This window comes from Equus przewalskii, chromosome 3 (genome assembly GCF_037783145.1).
Source record: "Equus przewalskii isolate Varuska chromosome 3, EquPr2, whole genome shotgun sequence".
In the NCBI taxonomy this organism is placed as follows: domain Eukaryota; kingdom Metazoa; phylum Chordata; class Mammalia; order Perissodactyla; family Equidae; genus Equus; species Equus przewalskii.
The window spans coordinates 18,907,037-18,923,955 of record NC_091833.1 but is presented as its reverse complement, the minus strand read 5'-3'; the positions used below and the strand labels follow the sequence as shown (position 1 = coordinate 18,923,955).

Genomic DNA, 16,919 nt, shown 5'->3' with positions numbered 1-16,919 from the left:
TGATTCTTGATATCAACTTGATGCTGATGGTCTCCACATCTGCAGTATGTTAGGGAGAGTCTAACATTAGTTCAATTGGGCCAGGTTGAAAGGGGTGGGGATCATGTACGGAGTAAAGGAAGTTTAATCCAGGGTAGTGGCCATGGGAATAAAGAGGAAGAGAGAGATCGAAAGACTTCCTTGGAAGAACTGACAGGACTTGACGACCAATTATGTACAGCAGATGAAAGCTTAAGTTAAATTAAGGAAAATTCCAAAGATGTTCACAGCATTCACCATCCAAATAGATTTATGAAGGGAAATTTTTAATGATTCCTCAGAGGAGATGTATAATTTGAGGTTTTCAGAACATTTCAAAGACAGTAAATTCTTGGCACATTTCTGTGCCTTTGTTTTCTCATCTACAAAATGGGGATAATATGAACATTGCAGTTATTGTGAGGATTAGAGACAATGTCTGAAAGGTATAGGGTTTGGCTCAATATATAGCAGTTATTATCACTATACTATTGGTTCTTAATAATTCAGTGACTAAAAATAAATGTTTTCAATCTGAATTACAACTTTTAGTCCAACGGCTAAAGTATATGGAAGAGATAATAACAATAACAACAACAACCGACCTTTACTGGGTGCTCATTATGTGTCTATCACTATAATTAGTGCTTTACAAGGATTATTTTATTTTAAACCTTTCAATATAAAGTAGGTCCTATTATTATTAGCCTCACTTTACACATGTAAAAATCGAGGCTCAGAAAGTTTAAGTGACTTGTCCAGGAAACTGATCGGGATTTGATCAGGAGTCTCTAGACCCTTTGCTTTTAATCTCTAATCCATACTGCCCTCAGGACAACTTCCACAAAAGGGAAGAGATCCCCACTAAGTATACATATTCTCCTACATAAATCTACGATGTAAAGAACAGTTTTTTCACTGTGATGGAGGGAGGAGAGGGGAGGAGACCCAGTTCTGCCCAATGTCCCTCTAAAGGGGACGGAGAGAAAACAGATGGCTTAACTGGGCTGGGTCACAGTGCTGAAAGTGGCCCTATTCACCAGAAAGGGACTTTGCCATCTGGGAATTTGCTCATGCTGTTCCATCCCCTTTTCTTTCACCTGTTCAAACTTTACTGGTTTGTTAAGGCCATGTCAAGATCTACTTCCTCCAGATTTCAACTCTGTCCTTTTCCTGACTGTCCACAGCCTTTGTTGCCTGTCAAAATTCTGGCACTCCGTTCATGTTCAGTTGAGTCTCATGTGGTTCTCTAAGTCTTTCCTGTGTCTAAGTCTTGCCTCCTCAGAACAATTACAGTTTCCCTGAGGGGAGTCCAGGACAGTGCCTGACACACAGTCAAGTCTCTGGAGAGCTGCCCCACCCTGCGTGCGTGTCTTTTGCAGGGTGTTCTACTCACCTTGAGAAGCTTCTCTTGCATCTCAAGGGCTTCTGCTTCTCTCTGCTCTATCCAGCGGGAAAGAGTTCGCAGGGCAGCAGCCCGTGTTGGAATTTGAGGATCATAAGCTGACAGAAGAACTTCCTGGAGCTGCTCTGTGGTTATGTTTCTGGATTTCTGGTTTGTAGTGGCGTTGGGCTCACTGACCTCCTGAGGAATGAGTGGAGTATTAGATTTCAGGCCTGTCTGGTTGGATTTCTCATGGCTTTGCTGTTGTTCGAGGTGGCTACGAGAAACACCAGTGGATCTTTCATGACTGGTTTGTCGCTGCCCTTCTGTTTTCCCTTCTGGATCATTTTTGTTCAGGGTACTCTGAGCAGCCACACTGACAGCCTCAGTGGAAAAGGCTCCATGGGTAGAGATGGTGATGCGGAGATCGACAGCAAGTTCTTGGATGACAGGGTCAGGGTATGTGTTGGATACCTTCTCCAACAGAGGCAGCAACTGCTTCAGGACAGCAAAATCAGTTGACTTCAACTACAAAATGAAACAAAAAATGCCAAACCCAAATTAACATAGCAGATGTTAATATGACCTGAGCACAAGGCAACATATCCTGAGCAAAAGCAGCAGGGAGCGAATCTTGTTCCTGGTGTAATCAGCATATAGCTGAGTCCAGCACTCAATAACTACTGTTGAATAATTACAGCTAACATTTATTGAATACTTACCATATACAGGTACTTTTCTAAGTTAAAAAAAATCCCTCAGTAAAGCACATTGTTACTCCTAATTTTTACAGTCTAATGGGCAAAACACATTATCTTACGGTTTTAATTTGCATTACCCAGACTAACAGTGCTATTAAGCATCCTTCCACATTTATTGGCTGTCTGTATTTCTTTTTCTGTGAACAGCCTGTTTATACCCTTTGTACCCACTTAGCTATTAGAGTGTTTGTCTCTACAGCTATTCTTACCATGTAGATTTTAATAGTCATATGGTGAAATTCTTTTCCAGATTATTTTATCTTGACTTTCATTGTATCTTTTTGATGGTATTATTGTATTTTTGACTTTTATGTACCTTTTGCCATAAAACGATAAGTTTATATTAGCAAAGTACTTAGTGCCTGACACATCGTAAGTGCTATGTAAATGTTTTAAAAATAAACACAATAAACAAAAGAATCCACACACATATTTATATCCCTATGATACAATTCAAATATTTTCACATGTCTGCATTTTAAACAGGGGGAAACTGAGGCAGAGAACAGATAAGTAACATATCCAAGGTCACACAACTAAAAGACAGTAAGATGTGAACTCAACAAGTCTGGCTCCAGAGTTCAGTCTTACCCAATACCCTAAATGGTCTCACTTGCACAAATAAAGCTTTTCTTAAGCACATGATCTAAAGTAGCTGGTCAGCATACAAGGGCACCAGAGGTCTGGAAGGGATCGGGACAAAAGTGGCAAAAGAGAATTTCTCCTAGAAAGCGGGAGTGAAAATTACATAAGATTTTATTCTCTCCAGAAGCTTTGTTCCAATAATGCCATATGTCTCACTAGGAAAGACACATGTGTAGTCAGTAGAGAAACAAGAATCAGTGGTAATCCTTTTCTGTTTGGAAATACTTGAAAAATTATCATATGAGGCTTCACGAGGGCCTGACAACTTGAAAACCTTGTGGGTCTTAAATCCTTTTTAGAACAAGAAAGGGTATTTATTACTTACTCATTCACTCACTTCACTATCCAACCAACCAACCAATTAACCAACTGTTTTTGTAGGACCTAGATAATGTTCTCGTTTTACACTATCAGTCCACAGAATTGTTATTATTCAGTTTTCCCACCACTTTCCTCTCAAGTAAATGAAAACTTGAGATATATGTCAGGTTTGTACCTGTAGAATTTCACCATACACTCCCCTCAGATTTCTTTGTTTAAACAATTAGAAACTAATGCAAAATTGACATAAGGTACAATTTCTAGCTCCATAACATATGTCAGCTTATCTTCATGTATAAAACAACTGACCACTCTGATGTTACTATATCTTAAAGGGAAAAAAGAATATGTATGCCTAGAGTGAAGGTATATGTTATCTAAGAAAAGAGTCAATTTTATCGGGAATCTACACAGAACTGGAAAAGACATTTTAGAATAATCTTGCTAGTGTTATCATTATGTTAGACCTCATTCAGTGCCTCTGTAGTATTATGGACCTTTGTTTTTTCTTTAAGCATCTTAAATGGGAATATCTAATTAAATCTACAGTATATGGCTTCTTTTTTATTTCTATTATATACAACAATCTCTTCTCAAAAAACAAACAAAACAAACACAAACAGACCAATGAAAGAGAGAGATCAGAAATAGACTCACATAAATATAGTCAACTGTTCTCTGACAAAGGAGCAAAGGCAATACAACGGAGAAAAGACAGACTTTTCAACAAATGGTGCTGGAAATGGATATTCACATGCAAAAAAATGAATCTAGACATAGACCTTAAACCATCAAAAAAATAACTCAAAATGGATCATCGACCTAAATGTAAAATTCAAAACTAAAAATTCCTACAAGATAACATAGGAGAAAATCTAGATGACCTTGGGTATGCTGATGACTTTTTAAGAGAAAATACCAAAGAAAAGAAATCCATGAAAGAAATGATAAGCTGGACTGCATTAAACTCAAAACTTTCTGCTCTGCAAAAGACAATGTCAAGAGAAAAAGAAGACAAGTCACAGACTGGGAGAAAATATTTGCAAAAGACATATCTGATAAAGGACAATTATCCAAAATATACAAAGAACTCTCAAAACTCAACAATAAGAAAAATAATCCGATTAAAAAATGGGCAAAAGACCTAAACAGACAACTCACTGAAGAAGATATACAGATATACAGCATATGAAGAGATGCTCAACATCAAATGTCATTGGGGAATTGCAAATTGAAACAACAATGAGATACAATTACACACCTATTAGAATGACTAAAATCCAAAACACTGACAACACCAAATGCTGGTGAGGATGTGGAGGAACAGGAACTCTCATTCATCACTATTGGGAATGCAAAATGGTACAGACACTTTTGCAAGACAGTTTGGCAGTTTCTTATAAAACTAAACATACTCTCTTTCCATACCCTCCAGCAACTGAGTTCCTTGGTATTTACCCAAATGAGTTAAAAACTTATGTTCACACAAAAACCTGCACACGGATGTTTATAGCAGCTTTATTCATAATTGCAAAACTTGGAAGCATCCAAGATATCCTCTAGTAGGTGAATGGATAAATAAACTGTGGGACATCCAGACAACACTATCATTCAGCACTAAAAAGAAATGAGCTATCAAACCACAAAAGACATGGAGGAAACTTAAATGCATATTACTAAGTGAAAGAAGCAAGTCAGGAAAGACTACATAGTATATGTAGTCTTATATAGTATAGTCCAACTATATAACATTCTGGAAAAGGCAAAACTATGGAGACAGTAAAAAGATCAGTGGTTACCAGAGGTTGGGGTAGGGAGGGATGAATAGGCAGAGCACAGAGGATTTTTGAAGCAGTGAAACTATCATGTATGATACTATAATGGTGGATACCCTTATACATTTGTCAAAACCCACAGAGTGTACAACACCAAGAGTGAAGCGTAAACTACAGACTTTGGGTGATAATGATGGGTAATGTAGGTTCATTGATTGCAACAAGTGTACCACTCTGGTGGGGGATGTTGATAGTGGGGGAGACTGTGCATATGTGGGGGTAGAGGGTATAGGGGAAATCTCATTACCTCCTGTTCAATTTAGCTGTGTAACTAACACCACTCTAAAAAATAATATCTATTTAAGAAAAAAGAATACTCGACTATCTTTTTGCTCTGTTTTCAAACTTAGTTGTCACTGTGGGATTCATCTTATTCAACTGGGTAACTTCTCTAATCACCGTGGGCAGGTAGGTGGATTCTGAATCAAATAGTTTATAAGGCAATTACAGTTATGCACATTTTCAGCTTCATAAGCCTACAGATTTCCCACTATGAGAATAACCAGGGAAATCTAAGATTACAGGTGCCAACTATTGTTCATAAATATTCAAAAGTCTTTGAGGTATAAAGTAATATTCACCTAACTGGCAGATGAGAAAAGTGAAGTACTAAGTAGTTAATTATTTTTCAAAGGGTCACTGAGGGCCACTATCAAAATTGAGAACTGACAACAAAGCCCTCATTTCTACTCCTGTCTTGCTTCTCAGCACACCTCTCATATCCAGATCTCAGAATTCTGTGTAAAAACCTCCAGGCCTGAATGAGAAGCCCACAAGTGAGTGACAGATTCCTTTATGTGGCTGCCTCCTTCCTGAGTTTTTGGAATGCTTCAGGAACGGAATGAGCAGAGCTATGTCAGCCCATATCTACGATTTCTTTCAGGGTGTCAGGAGTGATCCAGTTAGATGGTGGGTTATTCTAAATTTCTGCAAGTTTTTGAATTTAAGAACTGGGGTTGGACGGGTAGGAGTGGGATTGAGGGTGGTGGGTGGTAGCAGAGAGCATGCCTTCTAAGGGAAGCACATCAGAACCTGGGTGACAGCCAGGGAAGGGCATGTGCACACTGAAAGAGCCCATACGAGACTTCAGGAAGCTCCCCTGTGGGGCATACATACCCTCATCCTGTCTTACTCTTCCTGTTCCAGTGGGAATTGCTATTTTAGAAGAATCCAAGGATCTCTTCTAGCAATAAAATGCTGACCTTAATATTACTAATTCTGAAAATATTTACATTTATTCCTTGTGTTCTCATTTCTGTATATCACCTGTTTCTTCAGATATTTAGGTGACCAGTTTATATGTCAGAGTACTTATTTACATAATGTCATTGAAGTTATTTTCCAGTGGTACTTTTACTTTTTCTCTAAGTCAGCATGCAGTAGGCCCCGTTTTATGGTAAGCTATACATAAAGATACACATAAGATACAAAAATATGAATCTTTTAAAAAAGTAGTTAAGAATTCATCAGATTAATCACAGCCTCCTAAAAAGGTAAGCTCCAGAAAGGCAGAGAGGCACTTGATAAATATTTCTTGAATGAGTTCATTCAAAGATACTCTCAGAAAATATGGTACAAGAGCTCTAGATTTGGGTTCAGGTCCAAGCCCCACCACCTGTGCCTCAAAGTTCAGGTCACCTTGGTGCAGCAACGCTTTAGAGGACCTCACAGGCCCTGGAACATCAAGCAGAAACTGGTTCCTGAGGGAACAGGGAAGTTACCAACATCATACTTTTACTGATGACCAAGCCTGAAATTTAGAAAATGAGTTTGGAATTACAGTTGTCTTGTTAGCAGTCTTAAGCCTACACTTTCTCCAAATTAACTCCTCTTCCCACACACTATGTTCTAATAATCACCTTAATTACACAAATTAGAAATGAAAGAAAGAATGGTTCAAATGCTTTTAGATTCTGTTTCATTAGCCAAAACAATGAATCCTGATCAGGGATAAGTACAGTGTATTCTTCTAGACTCTGAAGCCAAAACCCTAGCCTGACAATGACCATCTGAAAACATAATTCAGAATAATTATTTTTTTTCTAATAACAAAGACAGAAAGCTCGGCATTACTATAGAAGTCACTTATAAATCCATGAAACAAACAGAAAAAAATTAATGGATCTAGGGCAAAGGTATAGGGGTGACATGCATATGTTCACTTAACTAAGTGCAGAGTCAGAGGAATCCAGGATGTAATCAGTGAGTCAGGATGGCTCATGGAAGGGTTGGGACAGGTAAGGGATGTACATTTGCATCAGTCCACACAGTTTCTGTGTTCTATTTTCCATTTGGGATGTGATTTGAAATTATAAGAAAAGCAAAAAACACGCTCAACTTATGGAAACAAAGACATTCAAATTAATAGTCAACTAGAAAAACAAAAATCAATCAGGCCAACTAAATTCAACAATAATACAATTTAAGAAAAACTATTCTATCAGTGAACCCCTCCTTGACAGTTCTCTTAGGACTGTCTGTTAGAACAGCAGGGATGTAACATGTCTCTAGAAACTGAACCAAAAATGCTTTTTCAAACTATACGGGAAAAATAAAAGTAGGAAGGCTAAGTAAATCTACCAAGAAACAGGCTTCACATTAACAACAGGCCCAAATAAAATTCCTTTTCTCCTTAAAGACAGGCTAAAGAGAGGCAAATTCTAACATATCAAGAATTAGGATCAGATTTGAATCCTCAAACTCAAAAATCCATTCCCAGAGGGTTCTCGACTCATTGCTAAGAGTTCTACCAGTCTGATTTCAGGTTGGATTTCATAATACTTGCTCGAAGCCTATGCTGCCTTCCTGAAGCCTCCTAACCTAATGTGGTTTGTACTTAACCAGACAGGTACACGTGCCTACCTTTCCACCTTGTCCAGCTCTACTCTGACCCTTGGTCTCTACAGTTCAGCTATACTGGCCTTCTATCAGTGTTTCAAGTATACCAAGCTCCTTCCTGCTTCCCAGCCTTTGTACATGATGTTTTCTTTAATTGGAAGAGCTTCCTCCATCTGTACCACACACACTCCCACACTCCTATTCATCATTCAAGTCTTAGCTTAAACTTACACTTCCTCATAAAAATCGTCCCAGCCTAGGCTGGATGTTACGTTCTCTTGGTACCCTCCACTTCTCTTCTGAGGCACTTCATTCAATTCCAAGTATATTTTTTGAATAGTTATTTGGTGCCTCACTCTCTCATTGGCTATAAACTTCACGAGGGTAGGCACCAAGTCTACTTTGTCCACTCCTGTATACCCAGCACCTTGCTTAGTATCTGGCACATAGCAAGTATGCAATGATTTTTGAGTGAATAAATTAAAAAATTGTAACTTAAGCATATAAGATACATGCACTGGAAACAAAGTTTTAACATGCTACATGAGATGAGTTGCAAGATGGATCCTGTGCTAAAAAGGAACTATACAAAACAGATGGAATCATAGAATCCTAAGAAACCAGCAGGTTACAAATGATTTCCACTGACTACCACAGCAGGGACAAGGGCTGAGCTTTGGAGAACCATTACAGTGAGGGTCAGAGAATCTAGCATTTCCCACAATGCAAACCACTGTGTTAGGTGTTTCCAAATCAAGTTTTTGCCAGGTCAGAAAGGGCCCTGTCCTTCGGATGGTAAACTCTACACAGGTGACAAGATAGAAATGGTACCATTTTCTTGTCCTTTACTTTGGAGAAAATTCTCAATAACAACCTAACTTGTTTATCCTGGTTCTCTTATGTGCAATATTCATTCTTATTTCTCACAAGGGTATGGAAGGGAAGCAACAGGTTTTCTCTTTTCTTTTCCCTCCATTCAAGTTTAGCTCACGTCTGCAACTCACCTGAACAGCTCCTCCCAGCATGACAGCCACCAGCCCCATGGACATGCTCAGTGTCTGCGATTCCACGGTGCTCTCTGCCTGGTGGGCCAAGCTTGCACATGCTCGCTGCAGTGTTGCTGCTACAAAGTCCACCACCTACCTCAGAAATGGAATTTAGAATCAGTGAGGAGTAAGAAAAAAAGTCTCAAAGTTCTCCTTACATCTTATGTCTATATCTTTATCTTTTTCCACATCAACATCATGATAGCAAGAACCTTCAAGAACAACTGCTACTGTGCAGCAGGCATGGTGCTCAGTGTCTTACGTGCACAATCTCACTTAGGTCTCATATGAACTCTAGGAGGTTGGGAATCTTACCCTTATTTTGAGATGAAGAATCTGAGACTTAAAGAGGTTATCGGCTCAAGGCTATGCAGTCAATAAACGAGAAAGCCCGTTTATACTTTCCCAAATGCTTTAATATACTAACCCAACTTCCTTCACTTTTCATGAGTTTTGCCAGGAAATTAAAGTGAAAAATGATTTGTTACTTTCAACCATCTTAGAGGGTCCTAGATTGGCTTCTCATAATGAGATTTCCTCCTCAAGGATTCCTCCCCCACTATCCTCATTTTGACAGTCTAATTCTAGTAAGCAAAGAACGGGGGAAGAGGCGTTCAATTTTATTTAGAAGCCAGTGTCCTCAAACAATCTGTACAAATGATTTTTTTGTCATTTTTCTAAGTATCAGATATTTTTAAAGGATTAAGATTAACCATATATAAGATTTTACACAGTATTTGGCTAACCACTAAGCCTTAAATGGAATCAATTTGGTCAGCATCATTTTAACTGCGCATGGATTAATCACCTTAAGTAGAAACACTTTTCAATAAAAGACAGCGTATACATACACAAGTGCTACACAGACACACACATACGTGCATATTTAGGATTAATGGTTCAAAAGGGAAAAATCATTTTGAAGAAGAGATGGCTGAGAGAGGTCATGATGAGCCTCTAAACACTATGCCAGCTTGCCTGTTTAACTCTCTGGGCAAATCACACGCTATGCTAGAATCTTTAGAATCTGGAAGCTTTAAGTCAGGAGAATGGTATGTTAATTGCCTTTGGAGTAAGGCAGAAAACTAGAAAGGTTATTAAAAGTTCCACTTACTGAAGGAACAGTGCTGGTTATGGCAATTTTCAACACCCTCTCTAGCCTAAGACTTTATTGATACTAGAAGTTAAGGACACTGGCCCTTTCTAGAGAAACTGCTGCACCTACCATCTTGGGCCACCTACTTGGTCTCCAAAGAGTTTTCTAAAGCACTCCTTGTTTATAGGAAGCTTCTATTTCAGCACAAGTATTGTTAAATTACTGGAATAGAACTACCTAGCCTTCTGACTTTTTCTAAGTTCCTCTCCACAACATATACATATATTTTAAATGTTGCAAAACAAGTAGTATGATCCTATTTTTGTTAAGAAAGAAACTTTCCACGTTCCTATATATTTTTAAAAAACCCTGGGAGCTGTTATCTGTGGTGTGGTAGCCAGCTGTTACTGTCATCTAGGAAGCACCCTTTCCCCCAAACTTTCTTCTTGTAACAACAAAGACACCATACCCTTTTGGACAAAAGCTCCCCTCCCCCTACTATTCATTTCCTGTGATTCTCACGGGGCTGCCAGCCACAAGGATAGGTATGTGACTGTTGCCTGTTCTAGAATTTATGTATGTTACAGAGAGGGAGTAGCGATGTTTACTTTTTACTTAAAAATTTTTGTAAAGATACATAATTCTAAAAGTGAAATATTCTTGCAAGTTTATAATGAAAACTACAGTGCCCTACCCCATTTCTCCCCATCTGATTCTGGCTCTACAGAGGCAACCACTTTTAATTATTTAGCTGATTAATTTGATAATAACATTATGCATTTACTATTTACCAGGTACTGTTCTGAACACATTGCAGGTATTTTTATTTATTTATTTATTTATTTATTTTTTTGAGGAAGATTAGCCCTGAGCTAACTGCTGCCAATCCTCCTCTTTTTGCTGAGGAAGACTGGCCCTGAGCTAACATCCTCTACTTTATATGTGGGACGTGTACCACAGCATGGTGTGCCAAGTGGTGCCATGTCCACACCTGGATCCAAACCGGCAAACCCTGGGCCGCCAAAGTGGAATGTGAGCACTTAACTGCCGTGCCACCGGGCTGGCCCCACATTACAGGTATTAATTCACTTAATCTTCACAATAATCCTATGGGGATGTATAAACCTGCTGCCAACATTCTGGCAACTGAGTGGATGGGGGTGGAGGCCTCACTGTTGAATATGCAGGCACCAACTTAAGTCTACAGCATTTCAGTTTGCTACTACCACCCAAGTTCAGAGGCTCTTGGGTTCACCCTCTCTCAAGGATAAACCTCTAGTGTTTTCTGGGAAGGGGAGGTGGCTGTACAAAGTTGAAGAGGGAATCAAAGGGTCCACTGGATCTCGCAGAGCCTTTCAACCTGCGTTAAGCTCTAAATTCAGCTCCATCTTTAGGGCTTATCTAGTGCCTCCAGGTCCTTCCATGGTTCTGCAGTGAGAAGCAACTTGCTTCTTTTTTTCTTTTCAAAAAAATTTTTAACAGCTTTATTGAGGTATAGTGCTTTGCTTCCTGACTTCTCCCATGTAGGCACTTAGCATTTCCGTTTTCTGAAGTTGCTAAATCAGCTATTACTATCCAGTTTCTAAATGTTGTTATTCTCTTTTATCTACTATTTTCTCTTGCTCTGTTGGTCCCTATGGTTTCTGGAAGGAACAGATAAACACACGTGTCCGATATACCATCTTTAATCAGAAGTCTCTACTTTTTAAATTTTGAACTTCTATGTTGTTTAAACGTTTTTACAATGGGCATGTGTTACTTACATTAAAAAAAATTTTAGTGTAGGAAAAAACACCCCACCATTATAGAACCACTTCTACTCTGCCAATGATAGTCGTCCCTCGGTATGAGAGGGTAAGAGATTGCTTCCAGGACCCCCCCGCGGATACCAAAATCCAAGGATCCTCAAATCCCTTATATAAAATGGCACAGTATTTGCATATAACTTACACATATCTTCCCATATACTTTAAATCATCTCTAGATTACTTGTAACACCTAATACAATGTAAATGCTATGTAAATACTACTGATATGCCATCTGCCAACATACTTTATTGAATTTTTAATCTTTCATCCATAAATACTTCAATATGCATTTCTAACAAATAAGGAGATTTGTTTTTACATAACTACCATACTAGGATCACACTCAATAAAGATTCCCTATATCTTCTAATACCTGGTTGCAAAAATGTCTTCATACAATTGGTTTGTTTGAATCAGGATCCACACATTGCATTTGGTTGATGTCTCTGAAGTTCCTTTTAAGCTACAACAGCCCTGCCACTTTTCTATGCCACTCATTTAATGAAGAAACTAGATCATTTGTACAATGGAATTTCCCACATTTTGGATTTGGCCAATGGCTTCCTCATGGCATTAACTTGCTCCTCTAATCCTGAGTTTCCTTGATTAGATTCAGGTTCACGTTTTGGGTTTGTTTTTGTGTTTCAATCCATTGCAGGTATTATCCTTTTTAATGCTCAAACTGTCCTATCTATGGCCAGCCAATAGGAGACCCTTCAAATTGCCTCCTGAGTGGTACTGACACGACCCAATTAATCTCACATAACTTCCTTGCATTCAGGCACAACAAGATGCCCTGAGGCTTATAGTGTATAATTCCTGCCCCAGACCTGAACTACCCTTTAATCCAATGAGCTTTGTGTTCTTTTAGTAGGAAGTGGAATTTAGAAACTATAATCTGGCACTAAGGATGCCTATTGCTACTAGGTTGTCATTGCTTCTTGGCATTGACAGTGGACCGAGCTAGGAAACACCTATTTTTTAAAAAGAGAAAAATACATCATTAGTTCACACTAACACTCCCCATTGAAATTCAATATTATAGAGTTTTTACTCAAGTTCTTTGATTTTATATTTCTAACTCTTTTTCTTATGCTGAAAATCTTGATTCCTAATGATATTAACAAAATTACTTATAATTTATCCTCATGTGTGTATGTTTCAAAAAACATATTAAAATTATCACTAGCACTAAGACTACTAAATGCAATTTAATATTTCTTTGTGGTTTCTTTTGTCCTGATAAATTTTAACCTTAGCTGAAGGATAATTTAATGGGACAAATCACTTTTGCATCAGCCTAACACCATTGTTCCTTAATTAGGAGTAAAGGGAGATAAGTGCAAAAGCTTAAGTCATATCAGCTTTTAGACCAGTTCCCCTTTTAACCAGCATCCTGAGACAAAAACACAAGGTCTGGGTGAAAAAGTCTTTAGGGAATGATATAAACACAGGAGAAACAAATCACCCTACTGAGTAACACAGGGTCAGTGAACTGAAGGAATAAGAGCCCAGGAAAGAAATCATGAACATAATTCTCATTAAACAGGCACGATAAGTCAGAGCCGACAGGCAGCTGCAAATTTTCGCAGCAGGAGCTACAGTGAAATGCTGCTTAGCAACACCCGAAGGCAGATGACAATGGGGATGATACAAAGAGCTAGAGAATCAGATTTAAGCGTGACAATCATACCATCTTACAACTGACTATTCACCAACCAAGCAACAACTAATTTTGGTAAAGTGGTAAAATATGGCAACTTCATTGCCTATGCTTTATTACATTTATTTCCTATTAAAGAAAAAGCTGATAAAAATAATGTCTGAACCAACAAAATTCAGGCACTGATTCACATAGTTACTCTATTCTGAAAGCATTTTAAAAAACATTTTAAAACTTCACAGCCTGTTGTGGAGACAAGCTGTGAATCAGAGGACCTATAAAATTCAAGGTGATCTTATTATCATTAGTGATTTTTTTCAAATTTGAATTTCTAACCATTCTCAACTTTTGACGCACATTAGAATCATCCATAAAGCTCCAGAAAATGCAAATGCCCAGGCTCTAATGCAGACATGCTGAATCAGAAACTCTAAAAGTGGACCGGGCATCACTATTTTGAAAAAGACCCCAGATGGTTTTATTTGCACCAAAAGTTTAAAATCATTGTGATATAACATAAAATATTTAAAATAGTTCTCAAAGTTTGACGTGCATGAGAATCACCTCAGGAGCTTATTGCACATGCGGATCCCCAGGACCTATGAAGAAAGTGTTGATTCTCTTGGTCTGGTGTGGGCTCAGTAATGTGCATGTTTAACCACCATTTCAGGTAACACTGATGCAGGTGTCATCAAAGCACACTCTGAGTAACACTTCTTGAACGTTTTTTAAAAATAATGTAAAGAAACCAAAAGAGACAAATACCCCGAGGCTGGGATCTGGAACGTGTCAGCCACTGACCTGAGCGATGTTCGTGAATATCTGCTCAGACATTCTCTCACACAGGACAGCCACCAGCTGGAGGACCAGCAGCTTCTGCTCCCGGCCTTCCACAAGAAGAGTGTGGTGCTGCGCTAGTTCCAAGAGGCTTTTGCTGGAGAAAGGCTTCATTTTAAACTCTGCTTCATTTTCCTCAGCCACATGTGTCAATTCCTATCAGCATGGGAGAAAAGAAATAGTGAAGAAAAAGCCTGTAGAACTAAGGCTTCAAAACCAGCTAGAAAACTATTTGAAAATTTAAAACTTCATAATAAAAAAATACACACACACATAGAACTAGTTTGACAGACAACTTACTTTATCAGTGCTTTTACGATCTCTGCCACAAGCCTTCCTTGAACTGAGGCCATATAACATTTCCAAAGCCTTTTAAGAGACTTAGATGCTTTAAGTACCACAGCCCTCCTTCCCTAAGATATTTAGAACTAAACTTCTACTAATAAGTAATTTATTACTGTGGGTTTTGTAGGCTTTCTCCCTACCCTTCACATTGTCAATTTCCTTGGGAAGGGAAAATGTTAAGTTACTTAACAATTAATGTGTTACCAAAGTAACTGATAGTTTAGAGCAGTGGTTCCCAAATGTGCCTGGGCAATTTTGCTTCCCAGGGGGCATTTAGCAGCGTCTGGGGACATTTTAGCTTATCATAATTGGGGGCTGATACAGGCCTCTAGTGGTTAGAGGTCAGGGATGCTGCTAAACATCCTGTAACGCGTAGGAAGCTCCCCCACTGCCCAACGAAAAATTACCCAGCTCAAAATGTCAAAGTGCCAAGGTGGAGAGATCTTGGTTTAAAGCAAAGCCCTTTGATCTTTTGTTTTTTAAACAAACTTTTAAAAAATTATCCGATTAAGAGCATATCTTCTTGGAATGTTATTTACAATGAGTGGCTGGGCAGGGTGATGGAGGTGGGAGGTGAGAAAGCATCAAAAAGTACTCCCTACTTCAAATTCTAGAAGTGCTAGCTCTGATACCCTCCTTGCATTCTCCCTCACCCACACCAACCTTAAACTCCACAGACATTCTCTTACATACTTTATTTAGAGAAAATAATGGGGAAGGCAGAGCTGGAGGACAGGGAATCAGAGATCATCTGGTTTACGGTCTCAAACAGTGCAAATAAAGAGTAACAGTACGGGGTACAATTTACTGTCAAGATTAGGGCAAAAGGAAGCACAACCACCAGCAGTATGAAACAAACCCGGAAAAGGTTTCAAGTGGCTACAAGATGAAGTGAGAGAGGCAGGACTGGCTAAATCTCCTTTCCAAATACCTGACAAAACAACAGTCAGAAAGGATAAGGGATTACTCCATAGCTGTAAAACCTGCTATTAACTTCAAAAGAGTTCTTACTGTCAACACAGAGCAAAGATTAACCCTTTCATAGATCACTCCTTCTGCTTTGGTCATCTTTAAAATTTCAGTGGAGATTATGTTGGAAAGTAGTTTGACCATATGTGTATTGCTGAAGGTAAGTTTCTTTTTACCAAAACAAATGCTACTAAAAAGTAAATTACTCTTATGTCCTCTGATTACGTCTCCTAAATTAGCACCTAATTTTAGGACCTAAAATTATGACTGCCTTGAAAATTCAAAGGGGCTCCTGGTACTACCCCAGAATAAAGCTGACCCTGAACTACATGTAGTTCTTACCTTCAAGCAGAAGATGAAGAAGTCGCCCGCCAAACCACATTCCTGGCAGAGGGACAGCAAGTCCCCGAGATGCTCTACCTGCCACTGCTCTGAAGACACCTTTTGATACAGGGCTTCATCTTCATCTTCATCACTGCAATGCAGGGTAACATTTATCTTGGTAAGTTTTATCACCCAGAAACATTATTTTTCTGAAATCCCACTAATAATCTTCTAAAGTAATATGTTATTTCCACACAGCAAATCATTAGAAAGATCTCGAAATTTTGTTTAAATTATCTTCCTTCTCTCTACATTGAAAAAGTATTTATTCTCAGAAGCTAGGCTATCATGTCCTGCATAGTCATTTGCTCAGATGGGGAAAAACCTTCACGAAGAAAGAGGCTTTTAAGATGGATGTTTAGGAATTACTATTATTTCAGTAAGTTGTAAAAACAAGAAGGAATCAAAGCATACATTGTATGCAGATGTTTGGGTTCCTGAAGAAGAACAGAGAAAGAGAAGGCTGCAAAGCAAGGCCAGATTACAGAGGGCCATGGATGCCATGGGAAGGAATTTGGACTTTTTTTCAACGAGCCACTGAAGGGTTATGGACAGTGGAAAAAGACATGATATTTGTAGGAGGAGATTCAGTCAATCTCAACTAATAAGAACCAATTAGTTGAGTTACAAAAATGCTTACAGCTTCAGAAAACTGAATAACCCAATTTCCAAGTAATAAAATGTGGCTAAATTATTGAAAACAGTGCTATGATTTCTGCAAAAAGTTTCAAGAAACTTCTCATAAGGTACTAAGACTTTTAGCTATAATTCCAAGATACAATATTATTATACTATATCATGTAAACAAATACAAAGATACAGGTGATGTACTAGAAAACAAAACATTAAAATAATGTAAACAGTGATCAAGATAGTGGTTGATTTTCGTTTTCTTCCTTATTTTTTTTGTATTATACAAAGAACGTGTATTACTTTTTGATCAAGGAAAGAATAAAATTTTTTTCAGA

At 38.4% G+C, this 16,919-nt stretch overlaps 1 protein-coding gene across 5 annotated transcripts in view; it reads right to left on the bottom strand.

Moving 5' to 3' along the window:
• The window catches only part of TANGO6 (transport and golgi organization 6 homolog), a 192,532-nt gene that overhangs the window by 128,991 nt on the left and 46,622 nt on the right, over positions 1 to 16,919 (bottom strand). For all 5 annotated transcript variants that reach the window (XR_011538493.1, XM_070613763.1, XM_070613764.1 and 2 more), the window contains exons 10-13: positions 15,910 to 16,042; positions 14,218 to 14,409; positions 8,807 to 8,941; positions 1,415 to 1,930 (exon numbers count right to left, since the gene is read on the bottom strand). Coding sequence is in view for 4 of the 5 variants with exons in the window: in XM_070613763.1 (XP_070469864.1) it covers positions 1,415 to 1,930; positions 8,807 to 8,941; positions 14,218 to 14,409; positions 15,910 to 16,042 (976 nt within the window). In the remaining variant the exon portion in view is untranslated. The remainder of the gene's footprint in view (positions 1 to 1,414; positions 1,931 to 8,806; positions 8,942 to 14,217; positions 14,410 to 15,909; positions 16,043 to 16,919) is intronic.